General features: G+C 51.6%; 3 protein-coding genes across 5 annotated transcripts in view; 1 reads left to right on the forward strand and 2 right to left on the reverse strand.

Annotated features, from left to right (window-relative positions):
* Positions 1-198: 198 nt before the first annotated feature.
* On the reverse strand, positions 199-3477 carry ZACN (zinc activated ion channel). The gene is given in 11 exon segments (XM_007454406.1): positions 199-386; positions 824-988; positions 1093-1300; positions 1420-1556; positions 2332-2501; positions 2765-2834; positions 2837-2855; positions 3007-3051; positions 3199-3264; positions 3266-3321; positions 3396-3477. Coding segments are annotated over 11 exon segments (1206 nt in total).
* Positions 3478-3540: 63 nt separating this feature from the next.
* GALR2 (galanin receptor 2) lies at positions 3541-10839 on the reverse strand. Its single transcript, XM_007454407.1, is given in 7 exon segments — positions 3541-3723; positions 4778-5169; positions 5172-5453; positions 5456-5562; positions 6831-7619; positions 10528-10734; positions 10835-10839. Coding segments are annotated over 7 exon segments (1965 nt in total).
* Positions 10840-11043: 204 nt separating this feature from the next.
* The window catches only part of SRP68 (signal recognition particle 68), a 30461-nt gene continuing 25490 nt past the window's right edge, over positions 11044-16014 (forward strand). The window contains exons 1-3 of one of the 3 annotated variants that reach the window (XM_007454321.1): positions 11044-11224; positions 12788-12854; positions 15276-15389. In XM_007454321.1, the coding sequence (XP_007454383.1) occupies positions 11065-11224; positions 12788-12854; positions 15276-15389 (341 nt within the window). In that variant the 5' untranslated portion in view covers positions 11044-11064. The remainder of the gene's footprint in view (positions 11225-12787; positions 12855-15275; positions 15390-16014) is intronic. The other 2 variants (XM_007454322.1, XM_007454323.1) reach the window with 2 other exon arrangements.

Consider the following 16014-nt stretch of genomic DNA (forward strand, 5'->3'; position numbering starts at 1 on the left):
AGACACATCCCTGAGGTGCCCTTGCACTGGGATGATGGGTTTATTCCACACTCTTTGCTTGCATGCTAACAGAAGGGAGAGCTCAGGGTGGCCTGGGGTCCTCCAGGCTTAGGGAAGAGAGTCGACCTCCCTACCCGCTCTTTCCTGAGACCCTCTCACAGCCCAAACCCTCAGGTCTGTAGCCCCAGGCCCTGCCCCTTACAGCCTGGGCCACCCGCCGTGGGGTGCAGCCTCACCAGGGGCTGGGTCCGACTTGCATGTCGCCCACGTCCAGAGCACAGCGAAGATGAACTGGCTACACAGCACCCCTGCCACGTACACCAGGAAGATGTGGTCAGCGGCTTCAGCCCAGCTCCTCCTGGACTCCTTTACTCCTCTGGAGGCTTCTGTGTGGGGAGAGGCGGGAAAAGGAGGTGTGCTTCAGGGCTCACCTGACACGCACGCTCTCCGGGAGCAGAAGGGTCAATCCCAGGAGGTGCCAGTCTGTATTTCTCCCTTCGTTAGAGTCACAACTAATGAATGTTTGGGTCTGGCCCATTCTAGGTCATCCTGAGTTGAAAAAACGTCCCACAAGAGAGGCTCTGCAAGGCAGAGGGTTGTCCCAGGGAGTCTGAAGTCACCCGGGCCTTTAGGGAGGCTAACCCTGTTCCAGACCTGCTGCTTCCAAGGGCAGCCGTGGTGGAACCCAGGGACAGTGGAGCCAGCAGAGTGGATGCAGGAACCTCTAAAACAGCCTGGTAACCCGCAACCCCAGCCCGCCAGCTCTGCCCCTAGGCCTCTTTCCTCAGCAGCCCCCAAGGAACGGGCCCCAGGCCCTGGCCACCTTCAGGATTGGGCCCTGGGTTCCCACAGTCGTGCCGCTCCCCGCCCAGGACTGGGCTGGGGCTGCTCTCAGCCCTGAGGTTGCTGTGGGCCAGCAGCCCGGACAGCAGCACGGTCTCCGTGGTGCTGATGAAGAGCAGCAGCAGCAGGGCAGTGACGTAGTGAACCGGGGAGGTGGGCAGGGAGGGGGCGACAGCAGGTGCGGGCTGAATGAGGTGGGCCCAGCACAAGGTGGTCCTGCCCCCGGCCAGGCGAGGGTGTGGGCCTTACTGAGCCGTGGGTTGCAGGAGGAGAAGCTGGGCAGGGCCTGCACCAGGGAGGAGTGGAAGACGAGGTAGCCCAGCAGCAGGGTCACCTTGTAGGCAGTGCGCGCCGTCCGGAGGGGCAGCAGCGCCCCGCGCAGGTCAGCCAACAGCAGTGCCTCCCCGGGTACCAAGAGCGCTATGATGGCCTTTAGCGCTGTGTTCTGCAGGCGCAACTGGAAAGAAGGAGGTCGGGGCTTTCCAGTGGGGGTTGCGCAGGGGTGGGCGGTAGAAGGGTGATGTCACGGCCTCTGGCTATGCATCCTCGATGCCCCCACCAGCCCTCGGCAGCCACCTCCCAACTCATCGTCACCTGGAAGCAGGGCACCAGCTGCTGGGATGGGACTTGGGTTTTCAAATCCTGAACTACGTATTCCCTCTTGACACTCACCATCTCATTCACCACATGGGCCTGGAACTCCAGCTCCATCACTGAAGGGGTGGGGGTGAGAACAGTGAACTAGAAATTCCCCTGCCCCTGCATCTCTCTTGGGAGTAGGGGCAGGGACAAGCTGGAGCCCAGGGATACTGGAGCCCTGTGTTGGTTGCTGGGGGCAGACTTGTAAACCGGTCTGTACAAGGGCTTTCCAAACCGGATTTTGCAAGACCCCAAGTTTACTCCAGTTAGAGGAAGGGCCTTACCAGATTCATAGATGAATTTTCATTGTGAAAAGAAATGCACCACTTCATGGAGGCGAACATGGTCACAGACTCATTCACCAGTATATCATCTCACACCTGAAATAATTAAGATTCACGGGGCAGCAGCTGTGGTATTTCCCAGAGGGCAGGGATATAGGGAAGGATGGGACTTTGCCACTGAGTTGGACGTCACCTGCTGGGCTTGTAGGATATTCACTGGGCGGCTACACCTTCGGGATGTTTCCAGGAATGAGCCTGCAGTAGCCTGAGCCTCTGGGCTTGACACAAGTGTGCAGTTTGGCCCTGGCTGTCGGGGGCATTGCTCTGGGGTAGCTGATGGGGGAAAAGAGAAGACTGGAGGGGGGCTGCGGCCTAGAGCAGGGGAGGACTAGGAGGTGGGGCTGCTGTTTGAGTGGGAGGTGCCCGGTGAAAGCAGAACGATCAGCTCCCCTAAGCCTGGGGGTGGACTGGTGTGAACACAGGCCTGGGACCTCTGTGTCAGGTGTTCGCTGGAGGCCAGAGGCTCCCCTCTCCCTTCATCTCCCAGCTCCTGTCCTGTCAGCACCAGTGTTGCCAAGAGCGAAGAAGCCGAGGCTGCAGGCGCTCTGGTCCCTGGGGAAGTGGAAAAGCCCAAAGTCACAGTTGGTCTCCGTGGTGAGGGCCAGGTAGAGCTCGATGTGGCCATCCCGGTCCACTCGGGCCTGTGGGCTCTGGCCCTGCCAGTTCACCCAGAGCCTGCAGAGGGAAAGGTACCACAGCCAGTGGCCCAGCTCCTCCTCAGAAGGGGGAGGAGGGGGAGACCCCAGCATATGCCCAGCTGCCATCCACTGCCCTCGGGGTTCCAGAAGGGGCACCATAAGGCATGGGAGTTGTGCCAGTGGTCTGGCAGGGCCACCAGGAGGGGAATATTCAGCAAGAGGACCTCCCGGCCGTAGATGGGGAATAGCGAGGACTATGCCTGCCCAGTTCCTGAGACAAGAACCCCCGCCTCACTTCACGCCTCCCGGATAGTGAGTCCTGGTGTCCCGAGAGAGTCCCAGGGCAGCGTGACTCTGCCCTGCCGGTGGCCAGGCGAGTGTCCAGCCAGGACTAGGGACACAAGGATGCTACCAAGGCTCCCACTCTCCGTATATATGCGCCCCTGGGCTTGGCAGGTTGATGAAGGCCAGTACTTCTGTGCTGGGCTTACAGAGGCCTCCCTTCCTCAACCCCTGCCCCCACACTGGTGGTGGGTGCTCACCAGCCGAAGCAGCATCGCGGAGGACACTGTGTTTCGCAGGATGTCCTGGGGGAGGGGGGCAGCAGGTCACCTCAGGGGTGGGTGCTACGTGACAAGAAGGAAGGAGACCCCAGCACTCACTAGGCTGAGTCCTGTTCCATTCCTAGCTCATCGCTTGGGCCCCTGAGTCCTCCACAGCCTGAGGACACTTACCACGCTAAACACGTTTGGCACGAACGCCTGCACGTCCACGAGCAGGGACGCGCTTCCGTTCGGAATTCTGGGTGGTTTCCTGAACCTCCTGGGTTGAGTTGAGGTTAAAGAAGGATGGCCAGGCTGAGGGATGGAGGTCGAGGCCACCCAGTGCCCTGGGGCCCAAACCCCAAAGCTTAAGGCCCTATGCTGTTTACCTGCGAACCGCCGGCACGCTGGAGCCACAGTGGGGTTCCGAGCCTTGAGGAAGGTGAGATGGATCAGGAGCCGCAGGGCCATTGGCAGCAGCTGCTCGGAGGGGCTGGATGGAGCAGCAGCGCCAAACTACGACTTCCACTTCAGTCACTTCTCTGAGCGACTGGGCAGTTCGTCGGAGGCAGCTGTTCTGCGCACCAACCCTGGAGCCTTGGACTTGGCACACCCCCACCCCAGGTTCAGCAAATACCTGAAGACAAAGCTCAGGACCCAGCCCCGCCCACCTGGCACCTGCCTATAGGCTTCCCGGTCCTGCTCCATTTCCACCACCTGGAACCAATCATCACACTCAAACCCATCAAGCAGACCAGGGAAGCGTGGGACCCCTGCCCAAACACACACACACTTTTCTCGGACACTGTCCTTCCAATCTGGCCAGGTGCAGCCTCTGTTTCCACAGCAGGCACCGCCTCGCTAAATACCCAGACCCTTACCAAAGTGCTCTGTGCTCAAAGACCTGAAGTGGGCACACCCTTGGGTTATCCTGCCTCTCCTCAAACACTGAACTAATTTCATGTAAAAAGCTTGGCTCAAGAACTCCGGGAGTGGGGCAAACCTGGGGACAGGTAGAGGCTAGCTCCTGACCAAAGCTCGGGGGCATTTTTGTTCGGGTCGGGATTCTCAGCCTGCCCCGGTCCAGCAGTGCCTTAGAACCGCTGCTGTGCGCCCCAGAGCAGGACTGACGGGTGTGCGGGTGACTTTCCTGGCCTGAGGATAAACCAAGCCCTTGGAGACCAGATCCCAGATAGCTGCAGTGAAGGAAGGAAACCCAAAGGCTGAAGGTGGGTAGGCACTGCTCTGGCTGGCATGACTCCAAGGGACGCCAGGGAGCTGGGAACAGGCAAGGACTCGCCACCCGCAGGCGCACGAACGCTACTGGGAACACACATAGTGTCCAAGTCTGTCATCGACCGGTTTATCGAGCGCGCTTAAACACTCAGCCCGCCTTTGTCGCGCTCACCGGCGGCTGCCGGTTCCCCGATTTATATACACCTGGCGCTTCCGCATGGCCACGTGCAAAGAGCCTTCGGTCGTCCCGCGCTCCCCAGCCTCAGTTAGGGATTTCTACGCGGACTTTAACTCTGCCGCCTTCGGTGCGGGCCGCCCTCTTTCCTCGTAACTAGGCAGGGCACCCTGCCGTCATTTATCCGGAGCTCCCCTGTGAAGTCGTAGAGCCTCTTGAGATATGCGGAGACACGGCGCGCCAATGCACGCGGAATGGATTGCGTGTTTTATGAACAGATGAAACTCCCTCCACGATCCCCCGACCTCTGACTCCAATCTTTCAACACCCAGGTGTACTCCCTAAGTGCCTTCGGGTCACATTAACTGTCAAGATGGCTTTGGGAGCCTTTTGGTCCCGCCAGGGCAGGCTGGGAACCAAGCTCGAGGACTGGCAGCTAAGAGGCGCCGGCGCAGGAGCAGAGGGCCCGGCTGCCTCACTCACGTGCGTTACGTCGGTGGACTCGCGCTCCAGCACGCTGCCGTTGTGGGTGCCCTGGGCCGCGACGCACATGCGGCCGGAGGCTCTGCGCGGGGCGCGGCGCAACAGGCCCGCGCAGATCTTGCGGAAGCCCTTGCGGAAGTGCTTGGAGACGAGAGCGTAGACGATAGGATTGACGCAGGAGTTGGAGTAGGAGACGAGGTGCGAGAGGATACGCAGCGCGTAGGTAGCGCGCGTAAGGGGGAAGCGGCCGAACCACACGCAGAGTGGTGAGCGTGGTGAGGCATCCAACAGAGGCAGAAGAGCGCGGCCACGATGATGATCATACGCGTCAATTTGCGCTCGGCGCGCCGGGCGCCCGAGCCGGCGGCCGCCGGGTCGACGGCGCGCCAGAGGTAGCGCAGGGTGCGCGCGTAGGTCAGGCCGAGCACCAGCACGGGCAGCAGGTAGCTGAAGACAAAGGTGCAGAGGTCCATGGCGCGGCGGCGAGGCGCGCTCCACGCCGGGTGGCACACGGTCAGGTTGGCTAACCGTAACTGGCGGTAGTAACTCAGGTCGGCCCGGAAAAGAGCAGCGACAGCCCCCAGATGAGCCCGATGGCCGCCAGGGCGTTGCGAGGCGTGCGCAGCTCGCGGGAGTGCAGCGGGTAGCGGATGGCCAGATACCTGCGGGTCAGGCCAGAAAGGGAGACGTCTGGTGTGCCGGCGGATTCGCGGAGGCAGGGCCGGACCCCTCCACCTCGAGCTCCACGCTCACTGTCGAGGAATGTCTCTAGCGCACGGTAATACCGCACAAGCCCGGAGGGCGACACAGAGCATCCCGGACACCCTCAGCCGCGCCTACATGTGGGGCGGGACCCGGCAGCAGGAAAGGCCACTCATCTGCTCTTCCTGAGACTACGACCACAATCGGATTCCACCCGGGAGGGCACCCCGAAGATTAAACCGACTTTGGGGCTCCGGCAGGCTGTGATTACCCACCAGTGATGGTGCCCGAAGAGGTAGGACCCAGGCGCCTTGAGGCCCTAGGAGACAGCCTGGAGACACTGTCAGGCAAGGTACCGCGAGGGAATTCCTTAGAGAAGCCGACGTTCTATGGGTCCCATCAGTGCTCTCTTCTTGGAACCAACACACTTGGCATTCAGTGGAACTGGGAGGTATATGGGGAATGTGGCCTCACCTCGCTGCCTGTCCAGGGAAGGTTGGGAGGACGTGGGGACGGAGGGGGCCGGGGAGATACCGGGATTCCCTCCCTAGGAATCCCCTAGGTGTTCTTTCAAGCTTCAGCTTCCAGGGGGACCCTTGAGCCCGCTCCTCTCCTGCCCTTGCCCCCCGGGCCTGTTGGTCAGGTTGTGGGAGCGAGCTAGGGAGCCTCGGGCATGCTTGCTCGGAGTTTGGCATGGGCCCTCACGAAGGACCCAAATTCTGCAGTCCGCACCGGAGTCGGCTGTGCAGAGCAAACTGTGGCTTGGAGGCCAGCGAGGTGGAGGCGCCCGAGTTTGACGCCAGGAGACAGGCCAATGGCTTCACGCACAGGATTACTGGATGGGCAACTCTGAGCAAATCACTTACAAACTCGGTTTGGTCTGTAAATTGGGCACAGTAATCCCTCCCATCCCAGCCTCCCAGGGGCATTGAGCTTCAGAGGAGACCCAGCATCGGGAAAAACACTTTGCACCCAGAAACGTTGTGCTTTGTCAAATGCCAGCGGCGCTGGAGAGCTGAGGTCTCCAGCCTGAAGCCCCTGAGGATGCACCTAACAGAGAGACACGGAGGTCCCCCATTCTTGTTCTTTTTCCTCTTACACGCCTGCTTATCTTTCACTCCTTCCTGGTTCCCTTGCCTTCCTAGTGTTCTTTTCTACTTTCTACACATCCTTCCTTGACCCTCAAGTCCAGCCCCCTTCTCCAGCCACAGCCTGCCTGCCAGCTCACCTGTCCAGGGAGACGGCGGCCAGTGTGAAGCTGCTGGCATGCGCGGTGAGGAAGATGAGGCAGTGCACCGCCTCGCAGAGCAGCGAGCCGAACACCCAGTCGTCCAGGGTGTAGATGGTGGCCTGGAAGGGCACGCAGCACACGATGAAACACAAGTCGGCCACGCTCAGGTTGAGGATGAACAGGTTGGTGGTGCTGACCGCCTGGCCACCACGAAGCAGCACGGCCAGCACCAGTGAGCTGCCTATGGTGCCCACGAGGAAGATGAGCGCAGATAGCATGGGCACGACGGCCGCCTCAGGCTGCCAGCTATCCCGGCCGCCCGCCTCGTTCGTGTCCTCGGTGTCCAGGCCACCCGAGCCATTCGTAGTGCCGCTGCACCGGGGCTGCCCCAACTTCTGCAGCCGTCTGCGTCCTGGCGAGCGCGCAGCTCCGGCGGCTTCAGCCGCTGCAGCGCCCAGAGCGACTCGGCGGAGCTGCGGGCGGAGTGAGTCTCGCGGAGGCTGGGGCAGGAGAAGCGGGTGCGCTGGGGGCAGGGGAAGGAGCGAGCAGCCGAAGGGTGGGGTGTTCCCCCTGGCGGCCGGCCGCGCTGGGGGAAGGGCTGTCCAGTGGCCTCGGCGCGCCCCGGCCAAGGCACAGGCTGCCCACCCTTGGGGCGGAGGGCCACGCCAGTGTCTGTTCCCCGGCCCTCCGGCGTCGTCGGCGCGCTCCAGCCTCCGACTCCGGGCTGTGCCGGGCTGAGCAGCGAACCGACCCCCGGGGCAGACGCCGGAGTGGTGGAGGGACCGCCTGCCGGGAGCGCTCGCCCGCTACCCCGTGCGCCTCGGCACTTCCCTGCAGCCTGGCGGGCGCGCCAGACCTCCTGGGGCAGGCTAGGGGGCGTCCTCGAGAGAGTTCCAGGTGGCCCCTAAAGCGTGGGGTGGGAGTGATGGAGGGCGGAGGCGGACGGGAGTGCTGCCGTTTTCCAGACCTGGCGAGTGGGACGGCCCCGGCGTGTGCCCCACGCCTCTTCCCACTTCTAATTCCCAGGAGTAGCGGTGGGGATGGTGGAAGGATTTCATTCCCTTCTCTCCCTCACTGAGCGTCTCCCCCTCCAATTCAGTCCGGTAAAAATTTATTGAGCATCTGCCGTGTGTCAGGCTCTGTTCCTGGCGCCGTGCCTCGGTTTCCTCAATATTACAATATGGGCTAATAACACCTTCTCAGAGGGCTCTGGTGAGAATGGAATGAGATGTGTGTGAGAGACCTGAGGCCAGTTGGTAGAATCTGGATGAATCCAACTCTTCTTTTTCTCCTTACCCTATTCAGATATCCAACAAGGGGAAACTTAAAGGAAATACAAAACAGCAGAGGACCATATGCATCAGGAGCATTTTCCTAGATAGCCAGGAGGGTGTTTAGGTTGCAAAAAAACAACTTAAATATTTGTTTCTGATTTTGACATACTGGGCATCAAACATCCGTGACCCAGAATCATCACTGTTTCTATATAATTTTAAAACTGGGTTTGAACATCACTACCTTCTGTTAGCTTGACCTCTGCTTCCCCTTTCCTTGCCCTGTTCCTTGAGTCCTAGTCAAAAGCATTCTTTTTCCACTTTCCCCTCCAGGATCTCAGCCTCAGGAGCCCAGCCACCTGCTCCTCTTGGTAAGGAAACCTTATTCACACCTCTGCCCTGCCTGCTTATTCACGGAATAGGAAGATAATAACCATTCATGTTTCTGAGATGCTTGCCATTCATTTATTGAATACACATTTATAAAGCACCTACTCCTTTCCAGGCACTGTTCTAGGTCCTTGGGATTTACCAGTGAGCTCTACAAAGATCAAGGCCCTTCCTTTCTAGCAGGCAAGAGACAATAAATATAACTCAAGTTATTAATCAATTACAAGTTAAGTACTTTCAGGAAAAGTAAATCACGGTGAGGGAATTGGGAGTACTGGGGTGGTGGTGATGGTGCAATTTAAAATGGGGTGGTCAAGCAGACCTCATTAGGAAGGTGACATTTGAGCAAATGTCAGATATCAGATAGCCAAGGGAAGTGCATTCCAGATAGGACAGCCAGTGCAAAGGCCCTAAAGCAGGAGTGTGCCCATGTCCCTAAGCAAGGAGGGTGGTATGGCTTGAATGAACAAGAAGGAGATTGGCACAAGAGAAGGTGAGAGGCATAGCATGTAGGACTTTTTTCCATTGCAAGGAAGTCTTCTAGTCTGACTAAAAAGAGGAGCCATTGCAGAGTTTTGACTAGAGGACTAACATCATCTGACTTACTTTTTTAAAAAAAGCTTTATTGAAATATAATTCACATACCATATAATTTACCCATATAAAATGTTCATTTGTTTCTTAGTATATTCACAGAGTTGTGCAACCATCACCACAATCAATTTTAGGATGTTTTTGTTCCTGCCTCCCACCCCTAGCCCTACACAACCACTCTTTGTCTCTATAGACTTGCCTATTCTGGACATTTTATATAAATGGAATCATACAATATGTGGCCTTCTGTGTATACCTTCCTTCACTTAGCCTAATGATTTCAAGATTCATCCACAATGTAGCATGTATCAGTATTTCATTCCTTTTTATGGCCAAATAATATTCCATTGTATGATAATCACATTTTGTTTATCAAATTCATTTGCTGATAGACATTTGGGAGACTTACTTTTTTAAAAATTATTTTTAATTTTTGGTAAAATATACAAAACACAGTTTGCCACCTTAAACATTTTAAGTGCATAGTTCAGTAGTGTTAAGTATATTCACATTGGTGTGCAACCAATCTCGAGAACTTTTTGATCTTGCAAAACTGACCGTCTATACCCATTAAACAATAACTCTCCATTTCCCCTGCCTTTAGCCCCCAGCAACCAATCATTCTACTTTCTATGAATTTGACTACACTAGATACCTTATATAAGTGGAATCATACCATATCTTTTCATGACTGGCTTACTTAGCACAATATTTCCAAGCTTCAATCATGTTGTAGCATGTGTCAGAATCTCCTTCCCTTTTAAGGCTGAATAATATTCCGTTGTATGGACAGATCATATTTTCCTTATCCCTGAGGGCCGCTGGGTTGCTTCCATCTCTTGGCTATTGTGAATAATGCTACTATAAACGTGGGTGTACAAATAACTCTTCAAGACCCTGCTTGCATTCCTTTTGGATATATACCCAGAAGTGAAATTGCTGGATCATATGGCAATTCTTTTGATTTTATAAAGAGCTGCCATACTGTCTTCCACTGTGGATGTACCATTTTATATTTGCACCAAAAGTGCACCAAGGTTACAATTTCTCCACATCCTCGCCAATACATGTTATTTTCTGTTATTATTATCCTTTTAATAGTAGCCACCTTAATGGGTGTGAGGTGATCACTCATTGTGGTTTTGATTTGCATTTCCCTAATGATTAGTGCAGACTTACTTTTAAAATGCACCATTTAATTTAGTCTTCATAACCACCCTAATTGGTTATCCCCATTCACAGATGAGGGAAAAGGTTTAGAGGGAGATTATTTGCCCAACATCTCCCAACCAGTAATGGCAGAGCCAGAATTGGAGCTGCAGAGATCCGACTCCAGAGCTCACAGTGCCATATTGCAGAGGAAAGATTCATGGTATCCCTCGCTTCAGCACTTCTCACTCCTCGGACTGCTCGACCGGAAGTCCAGGGAAGGGCACCGATCCCCATCCATTAGGGAAAGTCCCTGCACTATGGTCGGCTCCAAAGGAAAGCGCAGACAGAGGCGGTTCCCTCCCAGGCATGGTGTTTCGATGCGTAGGGTGGGAACCCCATCTCCGGAGCCCCCGGGGAGGTAGACGCTCCGAAATCCAAAGGTCTTAGCCAACTGCACCCGCTCTCTGTGCGCGGGACGTGAGCCGGATCCCCTGTGCAGGGATGCAGGAGGTGCGGGAGGGGGACATCTCCGGGTCCTCCACCCTTGGTGGATGGGAAGTAGGATTGCCCCCGGGAGACCTCAGCAGTTACCGCATCCGCGAGTTTCTGGGCCCTCAGCCTAGCCCCCCACCGTTTGAGACCCGGAAGCCTAGTCCACGCGCAGGCGCACTCCAACAAGTGGCCGCTGTCTGCGGGCAGGGCCGTCGGCGGCGGAGTCCGCCGGTATCCCGTCAGCCCGTCCGAGCCGGCTCCGCTCTCTCTCTCTCTCCCCGGTCGTCCCGCCTTCTCTATCCCGTCCTGCTCTGCGGCGCAGGGGCAAGATGGCTGCAGAGAAACAGGTTCCTGCAGGCGGCGGTGGTAGCAGCAGCGGCGGTAGCGGTGGTGGACGCGGTGCCGGAGGAGAGGAAAATAAGGAAAACGAACGGCCTTCAGCTGGATCGAAGGCAAACAAAGAATTCGGAGATAGCCTGAGTTTGGAGAGTATCCTACAGTAATCGGGCCTAACTCGCAATGACTACGTGTCGATCTGGCGGGCCGGGGGCGGGAGAGGCGGCGGGTTGCGGCACGACCTGGGCAGGAGAGGCCGAAGGTTGAAGTTTCTCTCGCTTCTACTTTTTGGCGCTTAGAGTTTCAGGGTCTGGTTTTCGACTGGCCTTTCCTCGCATCTTCTTTGTCCTCCAGTCTGGGGAACGTCCTCTTCTTTCAAGCGGCACCGGAATATTGGGCAGTTTTCTTCAGTTTCCCCGCAGTTGCCCAGTTGGAGGGCTGGTGATGGGGCTGACACTGGCCACTCTGGTGAACTACTGCCTTGGCAACTGGGGCCACTGAACTGGGGAGAGGAAACTGCAGTCTTGACCTTTTGGCCTAATACTTCTGTCTGACAGCCGTCGGGGAATGGCTAATAAAAATTACAGTTTGATGCTTTGGAAGTGGAGGTAAAGGTTACACGTTGTAAGGGAAAGCTTATTGCCCATTTTGAATATAAATCATTGTAGGTTGTTAACGTTACTTGTATAGCTTTCTTAATAGGTCTGTAGACCTTTAATCTTGTTGAGAGTCATTCAGATGAATCGGTTTCTAGTTTTCATAAGAGTGTACCACAGTTGAGGGTTGATGACATTAGTTTGTGGCTTTTTGAAATGAATAAGTAGTGGAGAAAATGTAGGTGAATTTCTGAAATAATACATTTAGCTTGACATCTTAATATAGTGAAGTTTTCAGGAGATTGAAGTTTTACTTTTTGAACTGGTGGTATCCTTTCAAATGGATGTTAGAATGCCTTGATTTTACTGCACACCTTATATATGTTTGTCTCTTTTTAGTTATTGAAATAGCCCTTTTATTGTTCAGTGTTTTAATATTCATCTGTAAAGAAGCATTGGGGAAACTTTAAAAGAAAACTAAAATTGTAGACAAAGGTCGTTGGACTTCCTGAAGTTTGGGACATAATCTTAAAATATTTTAAGGTTCTTAAAAAGGAGAGTTTGCTCAGGGCTTTTTTTTAAAAAAGAAAAACTAGTATTTTAATGCAAATTGTGGTCTGGTTTGGTTGGCATGTGCTCACCATAGGCACATGCAGCATCACAGCTGTTAAGGAAAGTCAGATTTGGCAGATGTAGGAGGTTATGCAAATAGAGTAGTACACGTCATTTATAACCTGAATCTGCTAAAATGAGTAAAACATTGGGTCCAGGTGTAAATCACTGGGAACCACCCCAGATGTAGTCAGTATTTAGAATCCAGCAGCTTTAGCTGTTGGATCTCATTAATCCTCAATGGCTGATGATGCCCTCCTTTTTTAGTTTGAAAATAGTAACAGTTCAGGCAGTCAGCTTCTCTACATGCTTAGCCCTGGTCCTGTCCTATGATAAGATAGCTATTGAAAATGCTTACCAGAAATTTCACTAATTGTACTAAGTATTTCAGAAATGTTTAATGTGCTGTGATTTGATACAAATGTAGACTAATAGTACTAATATAGATGAATGTTTTGATTCATTTGGATTCTTGGCACTGTAAGCTTTTCCTTAATCTTCGCTCTAGTTCTTCAGATTATTAAGGAATCCCAGCAGCAGCATGGTTTACGGCATGGAGATTTTCAGAGGTACAGGTTAGTATCATGTGCAAGATATGTACAAATCTCTGTGGAATTTTCAAATTTGGTTTTTTGCTTTTTTACTGTTCTACTTAATTCTGCTGTACCAGAAAGTATACCTAGAAAGTCTAGTTCTTAACTTGTATTGAATTCTCAAGAAGATACTTAATTTTCAAATTTAAAAGGAGCCAATCTTTTTATCCATTTTGTCTCACAATATTGCAGATACATTGGAGGCTTCTGCTGAAAATAACAGTTATGGTAATCTTTTTTTTTTTTTTTAAACTTAACCGTATTATAGCATCTGGGTTACATTCCAGCTGTTGGCAATCACTGTTCTGATTTCCATTGTTATAGTTTTGCTTTTTTCAGAACATAGCCTTTTGTGTCTAGATTCTTTCACCTAATAGATACTGCTCAGTAGTATTCCATGGCAGGGATGAGTCGCAGTCTGCTTTTGTTCCCCAGTTGAATGGCTATTGGTTGACTCTGATTTTTGTTTTTGTTTTTTCTAGTTATTATTAATTGTTTTCAATGTTACATTTTTAATTAGATTTTTTGGTGGTAAAATATTATAACATAAAAATGACTTTGATGTGTACCTTTTAGTATGTTTTTATGTCTTTTAGTACATAAATATATTTGTATGTATGTGCCTACCAAGTAGTATTTTTGTTCTTCTAATCTCTTTCTATGCATTTTTTTCATAAGTTTGCTCATATTGTATATACAACTTTGTGTTCTGCTTTTTTGCCGAACGTTATATGGTATGTATTTCTCCATGCCTATAAAAATGTTCCATACACATGATTTTTATTAGTTGCATTATATAACTCAATATATAGGCCTACCATAATTTATTTACCTATTCCCCCAAGTTGGTTATTTATATCCTAGCCAGTTTTGTAGGTTTAAAAATATTGTTCCCGTGAATCTCTGTTCATACCTCTTTGTATTTCTGATCATTTCTTTAGTATAGAGTAGTATAGAAATAGACGGTCAGTTCAGGGAGTATGAACATTTTTAAGGATCTTGATAAATGTATCCATATTGCCGGAAAATTTTTACCGATTTATATTTCTACTCATAATGTGTGAGTGTCCCATTTGATTTTTATGTGAAAGGGTAAGTGATAATTAAAGCATAATTATGAATCGAAGGAAAAGATCTAGTTCATAGATTCGGTCAGACTATTATTTCTTCTTTTTAATAATCTGTGCTCTGGTAGCTTTTTTATTTTAATAAATTCATTTGTTTATTTTTGGCTGTGTTGGGTCTTCGTTGCTGCGCTCGGGCTTTCTCTGGTTGCAGCGAGCGGGGGCTACTCTGTATTGTGGTGCGTGGGCTTCTCATTGCGGTGGCTTCTCTAGTTGCAGAGAACAGGCTCTAGTCACACGGGCTTCAGTAGTTGCAGCATGTGGGGCTCAGTAGTTGTGGCTCATGGGCTCTAGAGTGCAGGCTCAGTGGTTGTGGCACACGGACTTAGTTGCTCCGCGGCATCTGGGATCTTCCCTGACCAGGGCTCGAACCCTGGTGTCTCCTGCATTGGGAGGCGGATTCTTAACCACTGCGCCACCAGGGAAGTCTGCTCTGGTAGCTTTAAGACTGAGATTTTGAAGTACCATTTAATATCATTTTGCGTTGTAAATTTTATGCTATATTATTTGATTAAGGGTGGTAAAATTTTACATGTACTTTTACACAATTTAGTCAAAATACATTTATTGCACATCTGTATGTTAGGCACTGTGCTATGACATTGGGGGAAACTTGAAAATAAAATCATCTTTGCACTAAAGGAGTTTATGTTAGTGAGATAGACATAATAAGAACATCATATAATGCCCTCATATTGTAGTAGAAGTAAGAATAAGAAGTTGCATGAGTACAGAAGAGAGAGGCTTGGCATAGAGGTGATGTTTATGAGTTTTCTTATTGATATCCTAATTAACCTCCTCATTTTTCTTCAAATATGCTTGCAGTTTCTTTCTCCACGTCTTCATTGTCATCACAGTCTCCCTCAGGATGCCCCTTCTTCCCTTTTACAACCATCAGAATCCTACTCATTCTTTCGAAACCCACCATAAGTCCACTCCAGCAAAGTGGGTTAGCAAGAAGAGAATGATTACTTGTGTTCTATACGTTCAATTTGACATTGGCCTTGTTTTTTTGGTTGCCATTCTATCTGCATGATTCTCTCCAACTAGAGTATGGGTTCTGTGAGAATGGTACTGTGTCCTTGTCTCTTGATGTTTTCTGTGATACGAGTCATATTGCTTGCAAGTTTCCATTCAATAAATGTTTGCAAGAGGATGCTGGTATCTATAGCAACCATAAGTAGAATACCCCGAACTTTTGACCTTACCTTATTGTAGAATTTACTATTGAACGTATTATCAGCTTGGCCGAATGATTTTTGGTTGTGGTTTCCTACAGAGGCTACTGTTCCCGTAGACAAAGACGTCTTCGGAAAACACTCAACTTCAAGATGGGGAACAGACACAAATTCACAGGGAAAAAAGTAACTGAAGATCTTCTGACTGATAACAGGTATTGACTGCTCAGTGCTAAGTGCTGAATGCATCTCGCTAATACATTTATTGAACAGTTACAGCATGACAGGTATTGTGTCAGACTCTTAGTTATTTTACGTGATCCTGTGGAATAGACATCTTTACTACTCCTGTGTTATAAGATGAGGAGACTGAGCCTCAGAGAGACTCTCTAACTTGTTCAGGAGCTATGGCAGAATGGTAAATGTTGAAGTCAGCGATTAGACTCTAACTGGTTATTAGGTAAGGTTTCTAGAACGCAAATCTCAATGTCTGAATACTTACTTAAATCATTATGTCTTAAGCAAAATCTGGCCATGTGTAAATTATTACAGAAGAGTTTTGTATTTCAGTGCTGAATGCATTCATGCTTAACATGACAGGATTACTCTATGAAAGCAATATGTATTAAAAGTCTGTGGGTCAGGGGCTTCCCTGGTGGTGCAGTGGTTGAGAGTCCGCCTGCCGATGCAGGGGACATGGGTTCGTGCCCCAGTCCGGGAGGATCCCACATGCCACGGAGCGGCTGGGCCCGTGAGCCATGGGCGCTGAGCCTGCGCGTCTGGAGCCTGTGCTCCGCAATGGGAGAGGCCACAACAGTGAGAGGCTCGCGTACCGCAAAA

The sequence above is a fragment of the Lipotes vexillifer genome, unplaced genomic scaffold, assembly GCF_000442215.2.
Source record: "Lipotes vexillifer unplaced genomic scaffold, Lipotes_vexillifer_v1.1 scaffold518, whole genome shotgun sequence".
Taxonomy (NCBI): domain Eukaryota; kingdom Metazoa; phylum Chordata; class Mammalia; order Artiodactyla; family Lipotidae; genus Lipotes; species Lipotes vexillifer.